The 26,730-nt window shown below is 34.7% G+C and overlaps 1 protein-coding gene across 1 annotated transcript; it reads left to right on the top strand.

Annotated features, from left to right (window-relative positions):
• Positions 1 to 2,964: 2,964 nt before the first annotated feature.
• On the top strand, positions 2,965 to 10,242 carry RAD51AP2 (RAD51 associated protein 2). The gene is made up of 3 exons (XM_008057483.1): positions 2,965 to 6,214; positions 6,575 to 6,658; positions 10,124 to 10,242. The coding sequence occupies exons 1-3, from the start codon at positions 2,965 to 2,967 to the stop codon at positions 10,240 to 10,242; spliced, it is 3,453 nt and encodes a 1,150-aa protein (XP_008055674.1).
• The last annotated feature ends 16,488 nt before the right edge of the window (positions 10,243 to 26,730 follow it).

Below are 26,730 nucleotides of genomic sequence, written 5' to 3'. Positions count from 1 at the left end.
ACAGATCAATCTAGACTGGAAATCACAAGGCCATTTACTTTGCAGAATAATAAAAAAAAAAACCCTTGCTCCTAAAATCACAGTAGTGCACCAACTATATCCACCCTAGTTATACAAGTCACCCCTTTTGGGCTGATCGCAAACATCAAACAGATTGTATTAGAATGGAATGTCGATTTGTGGAAAATCTAGGATAAAAGAGCAGTAGGACATAAAATACCTAGAAGTAGCACTTTGAGAACTCACTGATGTGTAATGTGAACCACTGCCACATTCTTATTTATGGTGTCGATGAAGCGCTTATGCTGCAAGACTTTCTACAAATTTAAGTAAACATTTCTCTAGAGGGATTTACAAGCTAAAGTAATCACAATATATCTAAGAGCACTTAGAAGGCACGAGGCTGATGAACACCTTATTACCTAAAGTAGTATGCTAGCCCTTTGCACTCGGATGTCCCCTCTGAGGGTACAAACCACTGGGATGCCCCTTTTCAGGGGGGTATAAAGAGATTACTGGTGATTGTGCAAGACAAACTTGTGCCAGCACAAATTTTTCAGAAACATATGTTTTCTTGAAGTTTTTCATTAAAAGTGCATGAAAAAGCAAATAAAGGGATGGAAAATATACCGAAATATATGTTTTAAAAAAATCAGTTGGCATTACATAGAAAGAGAATGTGCGGAGTGCTTTTACAGAGTGCACAGACTGGACAATAAATTACCTATTATTAATGTGGGAGGAAGAAAATGAAACTGCATCGTCTGCTTGAATAGAAAAACACCTGGTGGAAGCTGTCAAACAGACTACTATTGCACAACACGTATCAATGAACCTGCAGAGTATGTCAGTGACTGTTTCACATGTTACTACACCTTAGAAAAATATAAAGTATAAAATTTTGATTTTTTTGGTCATAAATAAGTTCTTCAATGTTCAAAATTCCATTACAAGGCACATATCATAGCAATGAAATAACTGGTTCCAGTGCTGTACTATTTAATATGAAGGGATTCACTGTCAGCTTTACACTTGTTCTTGATTTCATGAAATGCCAATTTAATTTCCTTGTAAAAGGTAACATCTAAAAAAAAAATGTTTGTCTGTCTTATATAGCTATTGTCTTTCCAAATACTGTCTCTCCCATAGACTGTTTCTGATCCTCGTGTTTAACTCCATGAAGATCACGTGTGGAAGTGTTGGGGAAAAGCTCACTATTTCTTTTTTTTGTTTTTTGTTTTCATTTGGAGTCTCACTCTGTCACCCATGCTAGAGTGCAGTAGCACACTCATGGCTGCCACAACTTCGACCTGTTGGGCTCAGGTGCTCCTTCCACCTCAGCCTCCCAAGTAGCTGGATTCAGGCGCATCCCACCATGCCTGGCTAAGTTTATTTTTAATATACTGTAGAGATGAGGTCTCACTAAGTTGCCCAGGCTGGTCTCGGATCTGTGGGCTCAGGCAATCCTCTCACCTCACTTCCCAAAGTGCTGGGATTATAGGCGTGAGTCACCGTGCCCGGCTGAAGTTCACTATTTCATTAAAAAATGCGGTCAAGTTGCCGTAGGTGTTTCGGGAGATGTCTCTGAGCACAAAGGATGAGTTTAGTTCTTGCCATATATGCTCCCATGGCTTCTAAAATTAGGAATCATTTTTCACATGATTGTAGTCCTAATAAAATTTTTTATTTGGAGTTGGGGTCTCACTTTGTCACCCAGGCTGGAGTACAGTGGCATGCTCACGGCCACGGCAGCCTCAACCTGCCCCCTCAGCCTTCCACGTAGCCGGAAGTACAGGCGCGTGCTACCACTTCCGGCTAATTTTTATTTATTTATTTATTGTAAAGAGGAGGTCCCGCTAACTGGCCCGGGCTGGTCTCGAACCTGTGGGCTCAGGCAATCCGCTCGCCACAGCCTCCCAAAGTGCTGGGATGACAGGGTGAGCCACCTAGCCCGGCCTAAAGTTTGACATACAATTTAACACAAATCATATCAACTTTGAAACAACCACCAAAGAGGATGGAGGCGTTCAATGACCGAGCAGTAATTCCATGTTTCTTAATCAACATGCACATCATGATACTACACATTTTGAGAATCACTTCTTTATGATTTTAGAATTCACACACATCAGAATGGCCTGGAAATCGTATAAAGATGATTCTCAAAGCTGAGGAAAAAGAAATAGTATGAGCAATTTTGTTGTGAGGTCTGAGACAGAATTGTATTATTATTTATGCTTACACTGAATGGAGTAGCTCAAACATATAATTTTTTATTTCTAAGTAATTTTATCCACAGTATTTGAAAAGAACCCCCCCACAGCACATATGGACTCTTTAAAAAAAATTTTTACAGTTCTAAGTGAAAATCGTTCAGTACTGGTGCCTTCTTCCCTCAAGACACACGTTATTAGTGAAGAGGAAATCGGATTTTTAAGTGCCACTGGGGTGATGACGGCGTTTTTCCAGACACAGGAAGATTTGTCTGGTGCCCGGAGAACGACTGAACAAGTCACTCCCGCGCTGTGGAGAAGCCGTTTCTGAGGAAAACATAAGACTTTTAGAACTTTAAAAATAAAGTTGTTGCCATTCACAAATGTAAGAAAAAGTGAGAGAGTCTGACTTTTTCTCTTCATTCTACCAGAGGGAAGGAAGCATTAGCCGCGGCATTAGAAAAAGGCGCTAAAAACAGTCAAGGTAACGGGCCCTGGCGCCCCACGCTTAAAGAGAGAAACAATCCAGGGCGCGCGGGAATAACCGGGGGCAGGGCGGGGCTAAAGCCGGGGCTGTGGAGGGGCGGGTTCGGGGCGGGGCGAGCCTTGAAGAAGGGCCAAGGTCAGGCCTCGAGGGGTGTGTCAGGGGCGTGGCCGATGTGGCTCCGGGGGGCGGGGCGGAGTGGCCTCGCGCCTATTAAGAGAACGGAGCCTGGCCGGGACCTCGGACAGATCCCCTCGGTTCGGAGTCATGTCGCTCACGCAGCACACGCCGCTGATTGCCGACCTCAGGGGGCGGCCTGAAGACCCAGATTTCCAACCACCCAGGAGCAAGCGGCTCTGTCTTGAGGAGCCTGGCGGTGTCTCTGAGGCGGGGTGGCGGCTGCCCGTGGTGCCCCGCTTGTCTGAGGGAGAAAAAGTCTGGGAGTTGTCTCCCAGACCCTTCAAGGCCGTCTTTGTTTCCATAAATGCGATTTTTGATAATTCCACAGACTCGTGTGTAGAGGAATCTGTCAGTGGGAGGCCGACATGGCATCTGGGGTGCCCAGAACACAAATTCCAAATGAACAGCTGTGTGGAGTCTCCCCTCTCACAACGTTTGGCACCTGATTTTAGGGCTTCAGGAAGGTCTCGTGAACCAGGGTCGCATGGCAGAGAGTGTTTCAGTGTGCCTTACAATGATAGATCCAAAGCAAGATCTAGTCAACGTTTCCCCAACACCTCCACACACGATATTCGTGGAGTTAAACACGAGGATCGGAAACAACAGTTAGTCCATGGGAGAGACGGTATTCAGAAAGACAATAGTTATGTAAGACAGACAGGACATCCGTTTTTAGATGTTACCTTTTACAAGGAAACTAAATCAGCATTTTGTGAAATCAAGAACAGATGTAAAGCTGGCAGTGTTATGCCATCAAATAAAAAAGAAAACAACATTTCATCATCTGCCCTAAAAATATCAAAATCTCCAAACCAACCCAGCTTGGAAATTGCCACATCTAGCTATTTTAGAGATAGAAGCACAATAAGTGTCCCTGAGTTTCCAACGGACTTAAATAGCAAAATGTCCTCTGTCTATTTAAAGAAAACAGCAAAGAAAGAGAATGACAAAAATGAGGCATATGTTAGGGATTTCACAAACATTTACGGGTCCAAAAATAGACCTGATGTTAAGAAGCAAAAGTTACAGGATGATAAAAAAATGTTAGATGTACAAAGTAATTTTTCCGAGTGTTATGAAAGTAACCACCCGTCACTAAGCAGCCAAAATACTTTCGAGAGAAGAAAAGACTTGATCAGTTCAAACTACTATAACTACAGTAGTATCAAGTGTGATGTAAGAGACCCTAAAAGGAATTTCATTACAATGCTAGAAAATGCAAATTGGAAGGAAGCAGAAACGTGTCTGGACAACTACACACCCATCAGGTTAGAAAAATCTCAAAGCGGGAACTGTAACACTATATGTATTTTGAGAATAAATAGGGAAAATGATTGGGCTATGAATAATTACAAGATTAAATTGGAAAATATTAAAAAAACTAGAGAAAAATGGAATTGGCTACCATTATTAGAAAAAGATCTCTTAAGCAAGGAAGATTATTGCAATACCTCAGTCATAGATGTGCATGGAGAACAATCAAAGCCTCTCATGATAGGAAGCCTGGGTAACCAAAAAGCTTTAATAAAAGTTGTTTGCTTAAAGAATAAAAGAGAAAAAGATACCACGTTGCAGTTGAGGCACAATTCTACACAAAAAAATTTTCCTTTATGCAACATTTTTGAAACTATCATTACAGAAATTTTTTATTTTCATAAAAGTATTTCAGAAAATAAAAAAGATAATAGCATTTTATCCTGGTATAAAATCCTGAAGTGCAAAAAGCACACTGATGTTCAAAATCTAATAACCAGGAATATGAATGTCAATATAAAGAATGGGACTTTAAGCATATATTTACAAACTTGTGTTTCAGAACCTTTAAATAACATATTGAAAGCCAACATAGCCTTTTGGCTCAATAACTTTGACTCTTTAACAAGAATTGAAAATGGTTTTGAATTAGAAGAGGAATGTATTTTCAAATGGATAGTGTATTTTAATTATTCAAAAAATATTATAGTGGAAAATCAAACTACACATCTAGAAAGGATTTTAGCTTCTTCAGGACTGTTAGAAGATAATATGAAACCTGTGCTAAAGAAAAGAAAGCTATTTAACACTGATCAAGTTTTTGAAGAGTCTAAGAAAAAAAGCATAAATTTCTTTAGCATGACAACTAAAAATATACATTCTCCAACTTTTGATACACATGAAAAAATTCCTCTTTTAATGGATTATGATGACATGGAAGAAATTTCTTTGATAAAAGAAATTACTTATAAGAATATGAGTTGTGCTGAAGAATTCACGAATGTGGAAAATTGGGCTCACTCTAGTTCCAGTACTATGAAAACACATGTTAAGTCTGGTCCTCAATTTATACGGAACAACCATGGATATGTTAATGAAAAATCTTGTGAAGTAAATTTGCACAATCAACGTATAGATACTGAAAGAGAACAGGAAGATAATAATATCAATAGCTTTAATTCTAAGTATATATTAGAAGATATCTACAATGTTATGCAACAGGCCATGCTGACAAACCATGACTTAATACATAGTGGACAGATCAATAACATGACAATGACTCAAATGCTACATTTTGAGAACTTGCCAAACAAAATAGAAGAAAAAAAATATAACTTAGTTTTGAAAGAGAAAGCAAAAGCACAAAGTTTAGCAAATAGTTGTCAAGTTCACAAAGATATTAAGATAAAAAAGGAAGAGAAAGATAGCTTTTTTCTGACTCATGCCACATTTTCTGTACAGGCAGCTTCACTGAGTAACAAAGTAAATGTGGAAGAAACTAAATATGTTAATCAAAAATATGTGGCTGACAGAAATGAATGTGAAAGTATTTTGCAAGAAAGTGAGTTTGCTAATTCAAAGAATTTTCATCCAAAGAATGAATCTACATTATATGTTGAACATCAATTTGAAACTGATTTGAGTGAAGGGAACAATGAATGTTTTCGGGACTCAACTGCAGAATGTTTATCAACAGAAGCTCTGACAACAGCAAAAGATTTTGAGATGAAGAGTAAATTTGATTTAGTACTTGAAGAACTTCACATGTTTCATGAAATTAGTAAGGAAAATGAAATTTTAAGCACTGTGGAAATGAACAATAGACAAAAAAAATACTTTGAAGGAAATAATGCTGAGGAGGTAAAAATGGAAACAGAAAAAGCTTTGAAAATGATTGCAGTCAATGAAGTATGTGCCTCTTCCTTACTGGATGATACTACAGCAGGTCCTAATATGCGTAAAAGCTACCAAAGTTTATTTAAATGGAAGGCAGTACTCAATAATGGAGAACAGGGAGTTCCTAATGAGTGTTGCTGCCCAAAAACACCAGAGGAAGAATTACTTTATTCTGCTTCTGAGGAAGGTATGAAATTCATTTAAAAATGATCTTTTTCATGGCAAAGAAGTTACTTAAAAAAAAAATTTCTGTGTAGGCAAACGCATAATTTTTACAGAAAAGAAGATAGTAATAAAATGCAAGACAATGTTTACTGATGTACATACTATTTTTCCATAAAGGTCTATTCAAATGTTAAATAATATGTTGAAGTTAAAGAAAACAAGTAATTTAATTTTTAAAAGGAGCTTTGAAGAGTCTTACTTCATTTTTCTAAATATTAGCAATGAACTGAAGGAAATATTTTTGAAAAAATAATAATTTATTTTTGCTAACATTTTTATATAAAACTACTCTTTGCTATAACATATCACTCTTTATTTTCAGACTGTGAAAAACCTTTACCCAAAAGACCTTTTTTTCCCCCTGATGAATGTAAGGAAGAAAAATTTAATTATTTATTGAGACAAGGTAAGATTTTTAGCTATTTTCCAGAATATCTTCTAAGACAATTATTGCATTCTTGTATTCTTACTATGAGGAAAATATAGATACTTAGGTAGTTAGGAAATCCAAAATTTTAGTACTTTTAAAAGACATAATTTATGAAAAATTCCAATAATTAAAAGTTGGTTAAAATTTACGTGACATTTAAAATAATACCGGGAAATGCAAAACTGGGTTCAAATTTTGCATGGATATAATATAGGTGTTTCATATGCCAACTATACACATCTAACGTATGCAACATTAATTGGCAAAGCCAAAAAGGCATTTATCTAAGTTGGATTTCCATTGATGAACTGTCACTCTCTATTATGTATTTATTATCAATGTTTCCCATATTTTGTATTGAACCAAAACGTCTTCAATCATGCATTGTTTCTCAAAATATCTTTTTCTGGCTTCTCTTTATCAGTAGAATGCTGTCTCTGATACCTTTTTAATTGTTATCTCAGAACTATACTGTCTCCTCTTTTCTTAACTTACAATTAAATAATCTGAAAAATTATTGCCCTTGAGATACCAAAAACCTGCAGGTGGTTTCTTCTTCCCTGAATAAAGGAAACAATTGATGGAACAATACTCCACAGGTCTAAAAGTAGAGTGGCAAGAATTAGCCTGGAAAGGGGATAGGGTTTGCTTCTAGGACAGAAAGAAAGAAAAGAAATTGATTCTAGGAACATATATTTGATATAGAATAAAGGGAGACTAGAGAGCACATGCCCCTGTTGTCATCATGATTGTAATTCTGCTAATAAAATGGATATATGAAGAAGATTAATTAAGATATGTACAAATTGGAAAAGAAACATTGCATTTTTTGAAGTATCTTAACCCATAACAATGTGATTTCTGCCTTTACAAGTTAAGGTGACTTGTCATGTAATATGAAAAATGATATGTAGGGTCAACCAGAATTATTTAATACTATGTTAGTATAGTTGTCTTGGATTCACTTTCTTTTTTTTTTGAGTCGGAGTCTCACTCTGTCACCCAGACTGGAGTGCAGTGGCGGCACCCGGCCACCGCGTCCTCGACCTGCTGGGCTCCGATGATCCTTCCGCCTCAGCCTGCCAAGTTAGCTGGAACTACAGGCGCGCACTACGACGCCGGGCTCATTTTGATTTATTGTAGAAATGAAGTCTCGCCAAGTTGCCCAGGCAGGTCTCGAACCCGCGGGCTCACGCAATTCACTCACCTCAGCCTCCCAAAGGCTGACCCCCCGAGCCCGGTTGGATTCACTTTCAAAGAGCAAAAATGTTCAATGATCTTCCTGAGGCTTATTACTGGGACATGGGGTTAATAAGAATTTACTTAATGCTTTGCCTAGGTGGAGTGGGTGCCTGCTTATACAGTGTGATGTTAAAGGTATCAGAAAGATTCTGGTTGTCCTGAAACATCTTGATACCTCCTCACCTGTCATAATGCCTCCTTCTTAATTAAAGTTTCTACCACTAAATGTCGTCAATGTATCCTTTTCAGTCTCTTTGCATCTCTCCTCTCTTCCCCTTTGTAGTGTAGGTAAGGCAAATGCAGTATTTTGAAATTATTTTGAGTATGTGTTATATGCCAGCCAGCCAGTTTGCCAGGTGCTTTATATATCATTCAAGCCAATGCTTCCCTAGCTTTAATGTCTAGATGAATCACCTGGGGATCTTGTTAAGGGACTCTGTTTTAGTTGTGGGACAGGTCCTAAGATTCTGCATTTTTAGCCAGCCCCTGGCAGATGTACATGCTGCTAGTCTGTGGCCTACACTTTGAATTGCAAGAATTTAGAGAACAATTGAGGTAGTATTGTTTCTAAAAAGAGTAATATGTTTTATAACTTAAAAAAACACTGATTTGTAAAATGAACAACTGTCATCAGTAGTATGCTCGAATGTTTAGTGTTGTTAAATAATACAAAAACAATAAATGAATTCAGCATATAGCAATAATTAAAAAATCATAATTTATTTTTTATAAAGGTAGGAAATCTCAGGAGACAAAGGATTACAACTGTAATTTAATGTCTGTTTTAAGGACATAGGTTTTGCAAAAGAACTGCTATTGATAAAAATCAGTTCAGTGATTTCCTATCCCTTGCAAAATTACTAGAAGTATCTATCATGTTTGAATATAAAAGAGAAAAGTTATACTTTGAAAAAGTAATCACGATCAAATAGACTATTAATCACGACTTTGTTCTAAAAGAACCTTGCAAGGATGAAGTACACTTAGCATATGTAACAAATTTTCTTATTTATAACCAAGTCTGGTATATCAAATATGATCTAAGTTTTGTCTTATTTGAACAATCCCTTTTGTTTAAAAGTTCTACAAATATCATAATAAAGTGGTATTCTTTTTTAACTTTTTATAACTTTAATGTAAATCTGGTATGATCTAACAGCTTTGTCTTCTTTGAACAATCCCTTTTGTTTAAAAGTTCTACAAATATCATAATAAAGTGGTATTTTCTTTAGCTTTTTATAATTTTATGATTTTTAATGTTGAATCAAATATCATAAACTGATTTATAGCTATTTTGTATTGGGTTGTTTTCTTCTCTATTTACACGTAGCTTAATTTTGTACTCCATTTCATTAATGTTTGCATAGATACACACAGATTGTTTGGCTCGAGTCAGTAGAAATCATGTTTACCTTTTGTCAGATTTAACATTGGTTTGTTTTCATTGCGTTTAGCACAATTTGCTGTTATATTAAGGTCATACTAATCCACTAAAGACTGATTTACATTTTTGTCTTCACATATGGATGGCCCCTACAGTTTATTGAAAGAAAAGTAAAAACTCTGAAAGTTAGAGATACTGTATTTTGTTATCAAAGTTAGTTGATTTTACCTATCTGGTTAACATTATACAATGTGTCAACTTATTTCTTATGATACATGAAAGGTTTTGAAACTTTTTGAAAATGATATAATGTGATGTTAGATTAAAAACTTCAAAATCAGAGCCCTCCCTTGGTGTATTACAGATGAAATATATTTGGGCTCTGTTATTGATGATAATCTCTATTAGAAACCAAATATATATAAACAATATAGCATAATTGTTTAGTTTCTTGTAGGAAAATGGCATGGTGTTTAAAGCTACAACATATAGTTGGCTTTAAAATCTATATAGTTTTGATATTGTTGTTATGTCATACTGCCTAATCGGAATGCTGATTTTATTTAGTTGCTATCTTATACTGGGCACTTTACTTTTTTGAGTGCTTAGGTTTCCACATTTTAAAATTGGAGCTATGATTAAGTAAAATAATGCATTTAAAGCACTTAGAACAGTACCTGGCATATAAATAGTAAATGCTCAGTAAATATTCAGTAAATGTTGCTAATATTATGATTGGAAGTAAAGTATTTTAGGTATAGTAAGTGTTGATAGTTTTCTCTCCATCTTGTACTTATATTGTCTTATACTTTTAGGTAGTCACTTTTCACATGGCATTTCAAGAGTACAACCTCTTAAGACATGCAGTCGACCAATCAGGATTGGTTTGTCAAGAAAAGCGAGGCTTGAACAACTTCATCCCTATCTGAAATAAATGTGAAATAAATGTGTTATGAGAACTTACAAGATTTTTCACTTTTATATTTCAAAACATTTAATGACATCTAAAAATGTTCTGAGTTTTTCTGTATAAATATTTTCTTCCAAATTGGGGGTTTGGGACTTTCTTTTTTAAAAAATTGTGGAGAGTTATTTTCTTCCCTTTTTTTTAGCATGTGCATTATCTTATTACTTCTAAAAGTTATAAAATATTTTGATTTTTTTCATATTATATAAAAAATACTCATTAAACCTTTCGATGATCTTATACAATGTATCAACTTATTTCTTATGATATATGCATATGATCCTCTTGTGGAAAAGACTGATACCTTTCTTTCTGAAAAGGACCTGGAGTGAAAAAAATAGAGGTGCAGAGAGAATGGGTAAGCTTTTCAAGGTCACAGGGTTAGTATTAGTATAAATACTCTCTCCTCTGTAGCATTCTTTCCACTTTTTTCTGCATTTGCTTTCTAATCTTTATTTCTTCTTCCAGAGTCTATCTTTTGTCCCAGAGCAGAATCATGATTATATAGCTCATACTTACTATTAATTTATTCACTCATAGAACAAATATATTTTCATACTCTGAACTATTGTGTTAGGCTCAGTGATATAATAGAGGAGACATGCATTAGACCTTGTCTTATGACGCTTACTTTCCTTGGCGCTTGAGAATGGTAGAGAAATGTAAGATGTACACAATTAAAAGGCAGCCATCAATAGAATAAAATATACCTTTTAAATCACTAAACAGAGAAATGACAATAAAATGGGATATTTAGCAGAAGTAAGAAAAGGGAGGCATGAAGAAAGCATAAAAATCATACATGACAAAAGGAGGACCAAATGTTTCAATTTGCAAAATAGGTGTGACCGAAAGAAATTATCCTATTCTCAGACTCACAAAAATCCACCTCAAATTAGACTCTATTCAGTAATTTCCACCCCCCACCATACACTTTCCAACGTCAATAACTTACTCTAATTCCCCTCCTCACAGAACTCATTACTTTTTCACACTATAATTTATACCCTGCTGGAATAAAAGCTTCTTGAAGGCAGAAGTCTTTTTTTCTTCTCCACCAATATATCTTAAGTGCCTAGAATAATACCTACCTCCTAGTAAATACTCTTATTTGAGTGAATTAAGGAAAAATTTTCTATTTCTATCACGTAATAGCTATGATTTTTAAAAATTTTAATAGCTTTATGACTTTGGGTAAGTTCTCATTTTTAAAAAGGGGATAATAATATCTTGTGAGATTATTATGAGGATATAAAATGGGCTAATACAGATTATATATTTGTGACAGCTTTGATACATAATGACAACTTAATAGTGACAAATTATTTATTGGTACACAGTAACCACTCAATAACTGTTTGGAATGTTTGACTTTTACTTGAAATTTTTTTCTGCATCCTGTGTTAGATAATTTTCAGAAGTATGCTATTCTTTGAGTTTTATAAATTTTAAAATATTTTTTGCTACAAAAGACTTCCTTTTCCTTCTCCTTTTTTATGATTATAAGACCCACGTTGACTTTTTCTTTTATATTTATGCAAGGTAAATCTCATCATAATCAAAGTTTGTCTTCTTAAACCTTGATCTGTTGTCCTGTTCTCTGTTGCTGTGTGTGAACATTGAATTTTGTTCTCAAATCTTTAACTCCAGGACAGGTTTACATGTTCCCAGTCTTATTTCTAGTCCCTAGAAGTCTTTTAGGATTCTTCCATCCTTTCACTATAAATGGTACACTCACTTACTACCACTCACTGCTGGTTCTTTCATAGTCTGAACTGATGAATATGTGATGTGTTTAAACTCCTAGCACAAACTACACTGCTTACAGTGTTTTTCCATGCCACTGCCCCTCACTGCTTTGATCTATAGAACTTTTCTCATAGGGATTAGACTTTCTCAAAAGCCAAACTTACTCCTGCTAATGCCACTACTCAAGTATCCCTTTCTCTAATATCTCCAGCCAAATATATGACATAATACACAAATAGACACTGCCTTACTCCTCCTGCCTAGTTCTGTGAGTTCTGCTGCTAGTTCGGTGAGTTCTTTTCTGTCTAATTAGAAAGTTGGAGGTTAGGAGAGAGGTAACATTTTAGCTCTTATGTTTTTGTGTCTTCATAGCCAAGTTTGGAGAAGCTGCATGGGAGCTTGGTAGAAAATATTTTAAATCAAACTCCATCCCCCTCCACTTTGTTCTTTTTATTTGTGTTTCTAAAATGTAAACGTTGAATGCTTTCAGATCAGAAGACAAATATGCAAAGGATAGAAAGCCACTTTATGGAATACTTGCTTTTATTCAACCTCAGAATAAATCTCTGTGCTACTTCAGTTTAAAGTGACAAGATTTTGGATGCACAACTGTGTACATGAGAAGAGAAACAGAGCCTTATATTAAATCAACTTGAAAAAGTTATGTTGATAGTCAGTACCTTAAGTATGCAAACCTCTGAGTTAATGTTATCTGTTTAACCTTATTTAGTTAAGTAAAATGGAAAACAAAATATGTAGTGAAGCTGATCTTCAGTTCCATGTAAAGTGCTATATAAAATGGTGTTGAAGGAGTCGGCCATCATTTGGGGAAACACAGAGATTACACATTTATATATGTATAATAGTTTGTATCAGAGTTCATACTACTAAAAGATAATGTTGTCAACTAAAGGGAATATGATACAAATACATCAGAAGGGAGCTGAATTATATTTTCCCCACTTAGTTGTAAAACATCACCATTTGAAACTATCCTTGCTACGTGTCCCTATTTAATATATTTTTTTAAAACATAGGCACATTTAATAACAGTATATTCAGAAGAGGCAGTCATTAAAAGATTCCAGCTATCTAAACAATGAGTAAAATAATAAATTAATGATCTAAAGGTCTCCTTGATTGCTTCTGTAATTTTATAAATTTTGTAACTTTGGTATATATGTAATTTTAAAAAAGAAGTCTATGGAACTCTTCCCTGAATTCAAGACTCCTAACTGTACCCAGCATCTCTACTGTGGTGTGTAATGAGAATCTCAAACCTAACCTGGCCCAAACTGACCTCCTTATATTTCCCCCCAAACTCCTCCTCCCACAGTATTTTTCACTTCAGTGAATGGTAACTCCATTCTTTCAGTTACTCAGGCAGAAATCTTGGAGTCATCCTTGACACTTCTTTTTTTTCTTATAATCCACAGCTAACCCGTCAGCAAATCTCGTTACTTTTAATTTGTCTTGTCCGCATTATTGCAACAGAGTCCTAATTGGTCTCCTTGCTTCAGTTCTTGCACCTCTTCAGTCTGTTCTGAGCACAGTAGTTAGAATGAGTCTTTGAAATATAAGTCATAGCATATCACAGCTCAGCTCAAAACCTTCCGAAGATTTTCCATCTTGCTCAGAATTAACGCCAAACTTCTTACTTTGCTGTATAAGGACTGTAATGATAGAACCACTCTTACCTCCTTAATTCTTTACTATTTTCCCCTTGCTTATTCTACTGAAACCACAGCGATCTTCCTGTCACTTGGACATGTTAGGCATATCCCTGCCTTAGGACATTTGCATTTGCTTTCTTTTGCTGGAATGATTAGTCCTAGGATGTCTGTATTGTTTGCCCTCTACCCCTTTCCTAATAACTTTATTCAAATGTCATCTTCTTGCTGTGGTCTTTCCTCCCTGCCAACATTCACATGCCCTATTCCTGCTTTCAGTTTTTCCTTCTTAATACTTTACTATGGGAATACTATACATTTTTGCTTAATGTTTGTCTTCCCCCGTTAGATTTTAAACTCTATGAGGGCAAAGGTCTTGCCTATTTTGTTTATTGCTGTATTCCCAGTGTGTAGGACAGTGCTTGACACAAGTATTCAATAAATGTTAGTTTAATGAAAAAATGAACAATGCGACCAATAGCCAGTGTCTTAAACATATCACACTGAATAAGCTTTTCTTCTTGAGTCATATAGTTTTGTGCCCTCCTGGAATTTAGAGATCTTTTCCCTCTTCTTTCCTATTCTGTATTGTATTTTCTTCTTGAACCAAAGAAGTGAAAACAAAGCTTGGATTTAGATTGTTTACTATATAGTTTTCTTCTTCTATTTTACGGCTTGATTTGTCAGAATTTAAAATGTCTTTGTTTTTATGAAGAAAAAATAAGGTAAACTGAAGTAAAATGTAGTATGTGTAATTTTAAAATGATTTTGGAAACTAAATTATAAAAATACTTCTCAAAATCCTATATCCTATTTCTTATCCCATTTAAAACCTTTGCAAACAAAATAAGTGTGTTAAATGGATTCTTCCCTTCATTTTAGTAAAAAAGAAATCATTGGAGTTCTACAGATTTTTATTTTTGCCTTTTTGCTTTTATATTTTTTCCCTATAAATAGTTTTTAAAATTTTATTTAGTCGGAATCTCACTCTGTTGCCCAAACTGTAGTGCAGTGGCACACTCACAGCCACTGCAGCCTCGACCCACTAATCTCAGACAATCCTTTGGCCTCAGCTGGAACTGCAGTAGCTGGAACTGCAGGCACACGCTACCACGTTCGGTTTATTTAATTATTTATTTTGATATATTGTAGTGATGAGGTCTCACCAAGTTGCCCAGGTTGGTCTCCAGCCCTTGAGGTCAATTAATCCTCTTGCTTCAGCCTCCCAAAATGCTAGAATTACAGACTTGAGCCACTGCACCTGGCCTTTATTTAGTGATTTATTATTGAAAAGTTAATAATTAGACATGGTACAAGATACAAAGGATTAAAAGAAAAAAAAAGTGAATGTAAGTCCTCCTCTTTTTCCACACTCAACTATCCAATTTCTCTTGATGAAGGGAACAATTGTTAACAGCTTTTTATTCTTATGAAATAATAATATTTTATTATTAATAAGCACATTAGTTATTATCTATTTTATTTCTATAGTTTAAAAGATGCATAATTGCCATTGTATCTTACTCTTATTTTTTCTTAAATATATATGTTTCTATAAATATACTTTGTCATGGCATACTTAATAAATTTAATAATTTATGCATTTCAACATGATTAAAATTTTAAGATTAAAAAGAAAAATCTTTTTCCTTGTTAAAAAACTGAAACTTGAAAAGTCAAATGGGTTTTGTGCATCTGACATTTCCACTAAAATTACATTAGTTTTTAAAGCAACTTTTGAAATTTTGATTTTTAACTTTTTCAGATATCTTTAATACTACCTTAATAAAGTAGTCACATTCCAACAAATATAATTTTATCAGCATGCTTAATTACATAGCTCACATGACTCCCTTTTCTTAAAAAAATCTTTGTGATTGATTCTGCTGCCTCGTTAATTACCATTCCAATTTCTCTCTTTTATTTTGCCGCTTTTATTACACCAATTCTAATTCCTACTCACTTCTTAAACTTTCACCTATATTCATTCTCCTCTTTCCTCAGAGTCTGTACCTCTCTTTGTTCTGCCAGGCCCTCTTTCACTAGAAAGAATACGCTTAAGACTGAGGACTCAGCCAGACGCGGGGGCTCAAGCCTGTAATCCCAGCATTTTGGGAGGCTGAGGCTAGAGGATTGCCTGAGTTTAGGGGTTTGAGACCAGCCTGGGCAACTTGGTGAGACCTCGTTTCTAAAATAAAAAATAAATTAAAAAAAAAAAGACTGAGGACTCTGGCCTATTTTCAGTTTGCATTTTCTTTTCTTTCTTTGGGTTGTTAGCTGCTTTCTACTTTCCACTTTATGGTAACACATTACCTTTTATTTTTCTGACTATACTATTTATTTAATTTTCTGACCCTTAGATGTAAGCAATCTCTAAAGTTTAGTTCGTGTATATTTGTCTTTAATTCTGTATTTTATACCTTAGAAATCTCCTCAGTTTTCATGGGGTTATCTACTGTAACAACTCTAGTTTTGAAAATAATTTTTTTTTTTTTTTTGAGACAGAATCTCTCTGTTGTCCAGTTTGGAGTGCAGTGGCATGATCATAGCTCACTGCAGCCTCAAACTCCTGGACATAAGTGACCCTCCTGCCTCAGCTTCTCAAGTAGTTGAGATTACAGGTACATGTCATTGTGCCCAGATAATTAGTTTATTTTTTTTTCTAGAGACAAGGTCTTGCTATGTTGCCCAGGCTGTTCTCAAACTCCTGGCCTCAAATGATTAAAAAAAAAATGATATCTTTCTCAAATTCTAATTTTAGTAGTATAACAATTTTTAAAACTAATATTTATTAAGTGTATGCTCTTGGTCAGGATCTGTTCTAAGTTCTTTCTGAATATTAAATCATTTAATCTTTGAATAACCTCATAGTTGGATACTATGACTATCATCCTTTTACATTGTGAGTTAAACAACTTGTCTTAAGTCACAAAGTATTAAGTTGCAGAGTCAGGAGTCAAATCCAGAAAGTCTGCCCCAGGACTAAAGCTCTTAACTTCTGTGTTACACTGTTATAACAACTATTACCATAGGTCAATAACTTCAACTCTGTATACCTAAAATCTCACCAGTCATCATTTACTCTACTACTTGACATTTATTTCACTGTCAAACCCTATTGCTTCTTCCTCCTAAGGAGCCCTCTAAGCTAGGCATCCTTCTTCATTAGCATTTCTATAATGTATTACATAATATAACTTTCCAGACTGGACACATCACAACTTTCGCACAATTTAGTTAGTATAAGAGTGGGATAATAGCCGGGCTCGGTGGCTCAGCCTGTAATCCCAGCACTTTGGGCCGAGGTGAGTGGATTGCCTGAGCCCGTGGGTTCGAGACCCGCCTGGGCAACTTGGCGAGACCTCATCTCTACAATACATCAAAAATTAGCCGGCCGTGGTATCGCGCGCCTGTAGTTCCAGCTACTTGGAAGGTTGAGCGGAAGGATCGCCGGAGCCCAGCAGGTCGAGGTTGCGGTGGCCGGGAGCGGCCACCACTGCACTCCAGTCTGGGCGACAGAGTGAGATTCCAGCTCAAAAACAAACAAACAAACAAACCAAAACAAAAAAGAGTGGAATATTAGCTCCACTCTTCTCCCAGCTTATATTTTCCCATTTTGTTCATAGTCTCCTTTTCTGAGATGCACTTCTCTTTTACCTCTTTAAATTTTATCTTTCCTTAAGCTACCACCGGTATAAGGCTTTCTTCAACTACTAACATTTCATGATCGCCATATTCTCTGAATAACAGTGCTTAAAAAAAATCCCTAATTCATTCATTAAGCATTTATTACACCTCCTTTGTATTATCTCTTTGCTTGTTCATAGAGATCATTTTAGAAACTTCCTTGCAGTCTCTGAAGCACTTGATCTATGCCCTGTATTCAAAAAGATTTATTGATGATATGCTGAATATTAACTTAGCATTTATGTCATGACTTCTTAAATTTACTAAGCGTATAGCTGTTTTTTAACTGAAGAAGAAAATATAGCTAAATACAGTGGGGTTTTTTTTTTGCATATTTTTGTCTTTGGCCCTTTCTTGTTGGACCCTGCCTTCGTCTACTTCTTAGGCCATGTTCAAAGTACAACCCCACCTTTTCCTCATATAATTTCTGTGAATGCCTTTTTATATGGTCAACACCTACTCACATTGAGTTAACACTTTTTTTGTCCTTTGATAGTATTGATTTTAGAAAAAACTTTATAAAATATTTGTGTTTTTGTCAACAGACAAAAATTAATGTTTAACAAAATTGTTTCTCTCCTTGTCTTTTAAAGTTTGCTTTTAAAAATATCTAATAAATATGCTATTCTAAATGCTAAGCTTAGAGTGATTACCTGCATCATTACTGTCATTATCATTATCAGTCATTAAGTTTCTTCATGAAGTAGGGAATCTCACTAGAGGATATATAAACTTAGCATCAATAATCAAAATTTGGAGTCCACTTCTTTGCAAGAACTAATGGATTCTGCTTGTTTGCAAGAACCAAAAGCAAGATTAAAAACTAGACTTTCCTTGTTTGCTAAGTCTATTAGTCTTCCAGTTGGTACTTCATTTTTTAACTTATTTCATTTACTTTTAAATTTAGCAGCATGCCATTCAAACATTTTAGTACAAGTTCACAAAATTTCTTTGCATGTCTCAAATTTCCTCTTTGGGTTTTGTGTTTTATGGAATGATAACGACAAGTTTTTTGACAGAAAAAAAATCAAATTTGCATGTGGCAGAGTAGTACAGAAATTAGTACAATATATAATTTTGAGGGATATAACTATTTACTTCTCTAAAAACTGATTTGATTTACATATATTTGAAAAGTTCTTATTTACTAATGAAAACTATTTTTTAACAGGAAAGAAATTTGTTGAACCATGGACATTTTGATCTGAATGCTACAAAGTGAAGCTGGATCTAGGATTATTTCTAAAGGTGCTGTATAAAAAGGAAAATAAAGTTTGGAGGTGGTTATAAAGAAATAAAATGTAACTGCATTAATAATTCGTAGATATATAATATTATACAGTTGTATAGAGGTGACAATGTGCTTATCTGAAGAGATAACACTCATGGTAGATTAAAACTCTTAAGAAACGAGAAAAAGCATAGATTTTATGTCACTAACATTTTATAATACTCTCGTTTAAAAAATTCATGGACTTTATTAGAGCACTTTTAGGTTTACAGAAATGTTGAACAGAAAGCACAGAGTTCCCATATACTATATCTCTGCTCATGCCCCCAACCCAGTTTCCTCTTTTACTAATATCTTGCACTGATGTGGTACCTAAGTTACAACTGAGAAACCAATATTGATACATTATCATTATTATTATTTTTATTTTTGAGTTGGAGTCTCACTCTGTCACCCGGCTGAAGAGCACTGGCACACTCATGGCCACCCCAGTGTCGGCCTGCTGGGGTTCAGCGATCTTTCTGCCTCAGCCTTTCAAGTAGCTGGAACCACAGGCCTGACTAATTTTTGATTGTAGAGACGAGGTCTCGTCAAGTTGCCGGGGCTTGTCTGGAACCAGCGGGCTCAGGTAATCCACTCGCCTCAGCCTCCCAAAGTGCTGTGATTACAGGCTGAGCCACTGAGCCCAGCAGATACATTATTATTAACCAGACTTTTGATATTTCTTCATTTGGCATTTACCTTAGGGTTTTCCTTTATTGTTGCACATTTCTATGGGTTTTGTCAAATGTAAAATGTCATGTGTCCACTATTATAGCACTATACAAAACAGTTTCACTGCTCTAAAAATGCTCCCTGCTCTATTTATTCATTCCTTCCACTCTCACCCAACTCCTACAGCCTCTGGCAACCACTGATCTTTTTAATGTTCTACAGTTTTACCTTTTCCAGAAAGTCATATATTTGAAGGACACAGGATGTAGTTTTTGCAGACTGCCCTATTTCACTTAACAATACGCATTTAAGGGTATGATAACACTAACTTTTCTATTGATAGATCTTCTTGCAGTATAAGACTTACATCTTAAATGTTTTAAACCTTAGCCTTCTATCATTACAATTTCTTTTAGGGAAAAAGACAACAATTATAGTTCATTTAAAATGGTGGCTGTATCCATTCATAAACTCCTGAAAGTTTTTTTGCATGGATTTTTTAAAATAGGGATTCTGAACTTCAGGGAAACTACACTGTCAGCATTCACAAACGCTTCCTTGTGAACAGAGATATTTCAAAGCATTTTAAGCCTTGATAAAATGGCTCTAAAGGACGTCTCATCTTCTAATTCACTAGAAAAAACTGCACCTAGGAGCCAAATGTACCATAGACTAAAATAGTCAACAGTAAGATAGTGTTGTAAAAAGTCTATGCTAGGCTTGAAAAATTTTGGTAAATGAAAATCCAGTGTGCTAACCATTTCAAGGGGATATTTTAATGTGTTGCTTTGGTGATGTCTTGTGTAATGAATGCCCTATGATATGCTACATGGCCATCAGATATTAATAGTAATTGCAATTTAATAACTACATAAATATTAACAACCATTAATTATTTATTTAGACCCAGTAAATGCCTAGCATTTTGCCAAGCACTGTGTGGGACATGCATATATATGTCTTGGCCACCACTTTTAGGTCAGATGTAACTTTAGTCGACAAAATCTAAGAGGCAATACACATTAAATGACTAAAAATATTGGAGATTTGAGTTTTCATTCTGACTCTCTCTGTATGATGTTGAATATATTATGTAGCCTTATTTGACTTTTGATATTTCTTCATTTGGCACATTGTAATCACCAAAATAACTTCTGATATTCTGTTGCTCTGCAAATGAAATACCATGTGGGTTACTAATTGGAAATAAAAGGAAAGTTATCAAGAGGGAAAGACATTACATGTAAATAACAAAGAATGCATAGTATTTTAACAACTTTTATTTTCTATTAAAGGATGATATATAAGAAAAAATAAAAATTAGGGTAATTATTATTATCTTTTGTATATCTAAAATAGGAAGTATCTGATCTCTTGCCTAACTCATTCATTTATTCATTTAATATTTATATCCTCAAGCAGATAAAAACATACACGAGGGAGAGGATATCATATTTAATAAATGAAGTTGGAAAAAATTGAATAACATATGAAAAAGAATGAAACTGAATCTCTGTCTCTCATCACATGCAAAAATTAATTCAGGATAGATTAAAGACTTAAATGTAAGATCTGAAATCATAAAAATTCTAGAAGAAAACCTAGGAAAACTTCTTGACATTAATATGAGGAAATAATTCATAACTAAGACCCCTGAAAGAAAAAGAAAAATAAGAAAAATAAATAAATCAGATTTAATTCAAGTAAAAACCTTCTTTTCTGAAAAAAAAAAATCAACAGAGCAAACAGACAACCTACACAATGGGAGAAAATATTTGTAAACTATATATCTAACAAAGAACTAATATTCAGAATCTACAAGGAGCACAGACAAATTAACAAGAAAGAAAACCCCATTAAAAAGTGGACAGAAGATATGACCACACATTTTTCAAAAGAACATATACAAATGACCAGCCGACATGAAAAATGCTTAGCATCACTGATCATCAGGAAATTGGAAATTAAAACCACAATGAGATATCACCATACACCAGTCAGAATGATCATTATTAAAAGTCAAAGAACAATAGATGTTGGCATGGATGCGGTGGAAAGAGAACATTTATACACGGTTGGTAGGAATGTAAATTAGTACAACCTCTGTGAGAAACAATATGGAGATTTCCAAAAAACTAAAACTAGATTTACTGTTTGATCCATCAATCCCACCACTGGATATCTACAAGGAAGCAAAATAAGTCATACATAAAAGACACCTACACTTGAATGTTTAGCGCAGCACAATTCACAATTGCAAAGATATGGAATCATCTTAAGTGTCCATCAACCAGTGAGTAGATAAATGTGATACAGACACACACACACACACACACACACACACCCACACACACACACACCATGTAATACTACTCAGCCATAAAAAAGAACAAAATAATGTATTTTGCAGCAACTTGAATGGAGTTGGAGGACATTATTCTAAGGGAAACCACTCAGGGATGGAAAATCTAATGTTGCGTGTTTTCACTTATAAATGGGAGCTTAGCTATGGGTCCGCAAAGGCATACATAGTGGTACAACTGACACTGGAGACTCATTGTGGGGAAGGGTGGAAGGGCGATGGGGGATGGAATTACCTACTGGGTACAATGTACACTCTTCAGGGGACATTAAAAGCCCAGACTTCACCACAGTACAATTCTCCCATAAATAAAAAAACCACTTGTACCCCTGCAAATATTGAAATCCAATAAAAAATATTTATGTCCTCAACCAACATCATGAGGGCATATCGTGATCTGGAACTGAAAAAATGACTTTATTTCTTTAAAATCTCTCATTTGCAAAACTTAGGTCATATTACTTATCATTATTTCTGTATAACGCCTTTGAAAGGACTCTACACAAGGAATGGTTTAGACCTATCTAATAGGGAACTTTTTAAAAAAAATCAATTTCTATTCTATATCAATATTATAAGATGAACCTTAAAAATGATTGCCTGGATTTTCTGAAGGATGTTGTGAAGACAGTCCTGCAGATATGACCAATTTTCCTTAAACTGGAAAATATGAAGTTTCAATCTCCTTAATATTTGTGATCATGTGTATTTGGGGACTGGAGTGGGAATTATCTGATTAACTTTCATGGGACCAACATTAAGGACAATATACATGAAATGTCTAGCACAGCTCCTGGCACATAGCAAGCACGTGATTACTAGCAGTTAATATTATTAATATTTTAGAAAAGAGCATTGTCATCCTTTCTGGTTATAATTAACAAGATTGCCAACAGAGTCTCCTGCCTTAAGGGATCCCACCTAAAAAGCATAGGCTGAGAAATATCAGCCTTTATGCTAGACTTCTCTATTATATGGTTTGAATATTTGCGTTTCAGTGCCAGGTCTCATGGAGGATATTCTATAAACAAATTAGTTTGTAAAAGAATATAGTTTTTTATTATGATGAAATATACAAACCATAAAATTTATTGTTTTAATCATTTTAGGTGTGACGTAGAGTTCAGTGGCATTAACTGCATTGATATTAAGTGCAGCAGTTTTGAAATTTGCTTTGTTTAAAATATATATATTTTGCTCAGTTTTTCTTTTTTTACCACACGAGTGATATCTTAATTCCATAACAGCAGAATGGCGAAAAACCTCACTTTTGCAACTCTCTCTAGCTTTTGACTCAAACTGATTTTATGGTAAAAATCTTAGCTATGGCTAACAGATTCTTATGTGTCTTTGAAAACTTCTTGCAAGTTGTTAGAACTTGGATGTAAAGTTCGTTTACTTAACAGCTTTTCTTACAAAGATATTACACCAAGGAGAAAAGTTTTAAATTGGGATAAAATTATGAAAATAAGTGGTATACTTGAAATGCAATTAAATTGATACTATATCTTTAGACACAGAAATACTGCGTATTCGAAAATGTGAAAGAAAACATAAAATATTGCTAGATTAAAATAAATGAAACCCATGCAATTGAATAAACATTCATTGAGAATTTGTTATACAAAAGACACTTTACTAAGTACTGTGGTAGTTGCAAAGATAGACAAGATATAAAATTTTAATCTAATTGGAGAGAAAACTACATTCACAGGTAATGTCAAGGACAGAGTAAACAAACAGAGATTGATTCTGGCTGAAATGAGGGCTTATATGAAGCATATAGTATTTAAGCTAAATCTTAAAATATTTCTAAAAATCATATTTTAGGAAAGTGTCAGAAGATTCTACTTAGGATAGCATGAAGATGAGCAATTTAGTTTAGCTGGAGACATACATTTGTTAGTGGTGTATTTTTCATTTTATTATTTTGTATACAAAATCATGAGAGATTGTAGATTAAAAAGAAAGTATATCAAAGGACAATTCTCTTTTTGTGGTGAAAAATAGTTTTTTATAATTTGAAGTTCCTTTTAATTTTGAGAATTTGATTTGTGTTTAGTAAACCAGAAGCTAAAAGAGGTTTTCTGTGATAGCAAGCTGTATACTGAAATCCTAGTATTTAGAACAAATTAATTTTTAGTACTTTATACATTACTGCCTCAATAAAGAATAATGAATTCTCTCATTTTCTAGTGATTCATATAACTTTGGAAAAATTATTTCTCTAAGCCTTCCATGTTGAGGTATAATACAAAAGTAAAATATGATATTCAAAACTTTCTCTCTCTCTCTTTCTCTTTTATGGTCCAAGTAATGCTCAACTGCTCCCCTTGATACCAATAAATCAAAGGGGCAGGGAACTGGTAGAAAGAAGTTTATTTCTGAGTTCAAATCCAGGGAGCAGAGCCAGACTCAAGGTCTTTCTAAAATGATTCTGTTCCCCCTCCAGGCTTTTAAAGTTCACTTTTATAAGTCCAGAGTTGTTAGTACCTATACATTAGCCATGTGACCAGAAGAGCATTGTATAGAATTTGAGTTTCAGCTGCATTTATCAACAGTGATATGTTTTGGTTCAGGTTTCCTGGTGCCAGGTATCAGAGGTATCTCATAGCTTTGTGGTAACCAAGCTTGCCGTAAAGTAAAGGGTCTAAGACATCATGCATTACCCAAAAGTTATACAAATCACAAAACTTACAATTACATTGATACAAAAGTTATATAAATCACAAGGCTTATGGTTACATTGATACTATGCTATTTAAACTTCTAACCACTCAGAAAAAGGGAGTAAAAGGAGATTGCAACTTTCAGTTGATTGGGCTCAGACTACAGAGAAGTCAAGGATCCCCTGAAGCTACTTACTGGGAGTGCATAGGAGATAAGGGAAAGCCTTTTATTAGCTCTCAGGAATGTTGTTCAGGATTGTACAGGAGCACTTGCACCCTTCCCATGCCCTTTTCTAGGGACTGTGACAATATGGACAGACATTAGCGGATCTCTGTATCATCTTCTTTCTCTCCTCTCTCCCTCCTTCCTTCCCTTCCTTCCATCACTTCCTTCCTTTTGTCTCCTCTGTTCTTTCTATCCTAATACAGTTGCCTCAAAGGTTGTTATCTTTGCTTTTCTGTCATATTCTTTTTTTCCCCAAATAATATTCTTTTAAATAAAATGCTCACATAGCTACCATATGCTTTCTCATCTATTCTTTATAATGTTTCTTTCTTTTTGAGTTGGAATCTGACTCTGTCACTCAGACTGGAGTGCCACTGCAACCTCCACCTGCTGGTCTCTGGCGATCCTTCCACCTCAGCCTTCCAAGTAGCTGGAACTACAGGAGCATGCTACCACCGCTGGCTACTTTATAATGTTTCTGATGGAAACTTTAACTATTCAATTATAAACTTTTAGAACTGAAAGAGACCTCATAATCAATACCTGCATAGAAGGGTAACATTTATTACCCTCAACTGCTGTTATACATTTTACTGGTCTGTCTCCCTTATCCTCTACTTTGAGGTCATTGATAGTAGGAATTTTAATTTTTGTCTCTGAATTATCTTCCCTCCCAAACACTCAAAAATTATCTGAGGAGTGCAGGATTAATGTTTATTTCAGACATCCCTCTTCAGAATATCTTTTTTCTTTGCTGTCTTGTTATAATAATGTGGAAATTTTAACCATATCTCTTAAGCTACTCCTAATTTTCTTTCCATTATTATAATGTCTGCTTGTTAAATTGTAGCAAACTTATCATTATATTCCTAATGTGCATTTGTATCGTTTTTTTAAAGTTTACAGAGCTTTCTATGTTTTTCCTTATTAATCCTCTCATCAATCCATTCCTATCCCCATTTTCAGATAATATAACTAATACTTAGGTTAAAAGACTTTTTCAAGTAAGTAGATTGTAAGATTTTAGATGCGAACATGGACCTGGTATATAGTAAACACTTGTTGAATGGAAATGAAAGCTATTCCTATTAACTTCATAACTGCTACTTGTTTTCATGTAGCTTTTCTTCCTTTCTTCTCCTTTTCTCTCTCTCTTTTTTTTTTTTTTTTTTTACTGGAGTCTATTGTATGTGACACAACCGAGCTAACTCCTGGATATACAATGAATATAAAACATGACCTGCATCCTCATGAGCCTGATAACTTGGTTGGGGAGACACGGGTATCAGTGTCATACATTTAAAAGTTAAATTAAAAATAAAAATTAATTAAATTTTTCTTTCATTTCATAGAAAAAAAGTTGAAAAAATAAGTCCAAAACATTAGAGACATTTATATATCCATAGTGCCTAGTATCATAATTAACTTTTTAAATGCTAAAGCATTTCTTTAAGTTTACAATTATATTTATAAAACTGCATTTTGAATTTTTATAACCTAGACATTGGCTTAAATTAAAAAAATAAGAAAAGTTTAATTTCCTCAATTAAAACGATTTTTTATTTTTTTGAGTTGGAGTCTCACTCTATCGTCCAGGCTGGAGTGCAGTGATGAGCATACTGCAGTCTCTACCTACTGGGCTCAGGCAATCCTTTCACCTCATCCTTCCAAGTAGCTGGAAGTCCAGTTTATATTATTATTTTTAATCAAAAAATGTTTTTCATTAGAAAATAGAATAATGCCATGACATAGAAAAAAGAAATCTAGAAGTGAGGGGAAAAGAGAAAAAACTGACAATAACAGATGAGACACGATGCAATCATGCCTGAGGCCAAGCACCCTTTTCTTCCCAGTTTTGTGAGTCAATAAAGTCTCTCTCTGTTTGAACTTGTTTGAGTTAGATTTATTTCACTTGCATCTGAAAGAATCCTAAGCAAGGCAGGTAGAATATTTTCTTTGTCCTTGCATGTCACATATTGTGTTTATTTTGTTTCACTACTTGAATGATAGTTTATCTTGGCAGAGAATTTCATGTTGTTAATCCTTTTCCTTTAGACCTCTATAGACATTTTAACATTCCTTTCTCCTTATCAAGTATTGAGATTTGTTCTATGCTATTTCCTGTTCCCTCCTCAAAGCATACATAA

This window comes from Carlito syrichta, unplaced genomic scaffold (genome assembly GCF_000164805.1).
Source record: "Carlito syrichta isolate Samal-C Ts95f unplaced genomic scaffold, Tarsius_syrichta-2.0.1 Scaffold303031, whole genome shotgun sequence".
Classification (NCBI taxonomy): domain Eukaryota; kingdom Metazoa; phylum Chordata; class Mammalia; order Primates; family Tarsiidae; genus Carlito; species Carlito syrichta.
This window is presented reverse-complemented; position numbering and strand designations above follow the sequence as displayed.

Bases quoted from the DNA above. Each gene is read 5' to 3' on its own strand.
- RAD51AP2 (XM_008057483.1), top strand. From the start codon at position 2,965: ATGTCGCTCACGCAGCACACGCCGCTGATTGCCGACCTCAGGGGGCGG. The intron at 6,215-6,574 runs GTATGAAATTCA...CTTTATTTTCAG, and splicing joins TTATTCTGCTTCTGAGGAAG to ACTGTGAAAAACCTTTACCC. The intron at 6,659-10,123 runs GTAAGATTTTTA...TTATACTTTTAG, and splicing joins TAATTATTTATTGAGACAAG to GTAGTCACTTTTCACATGGC.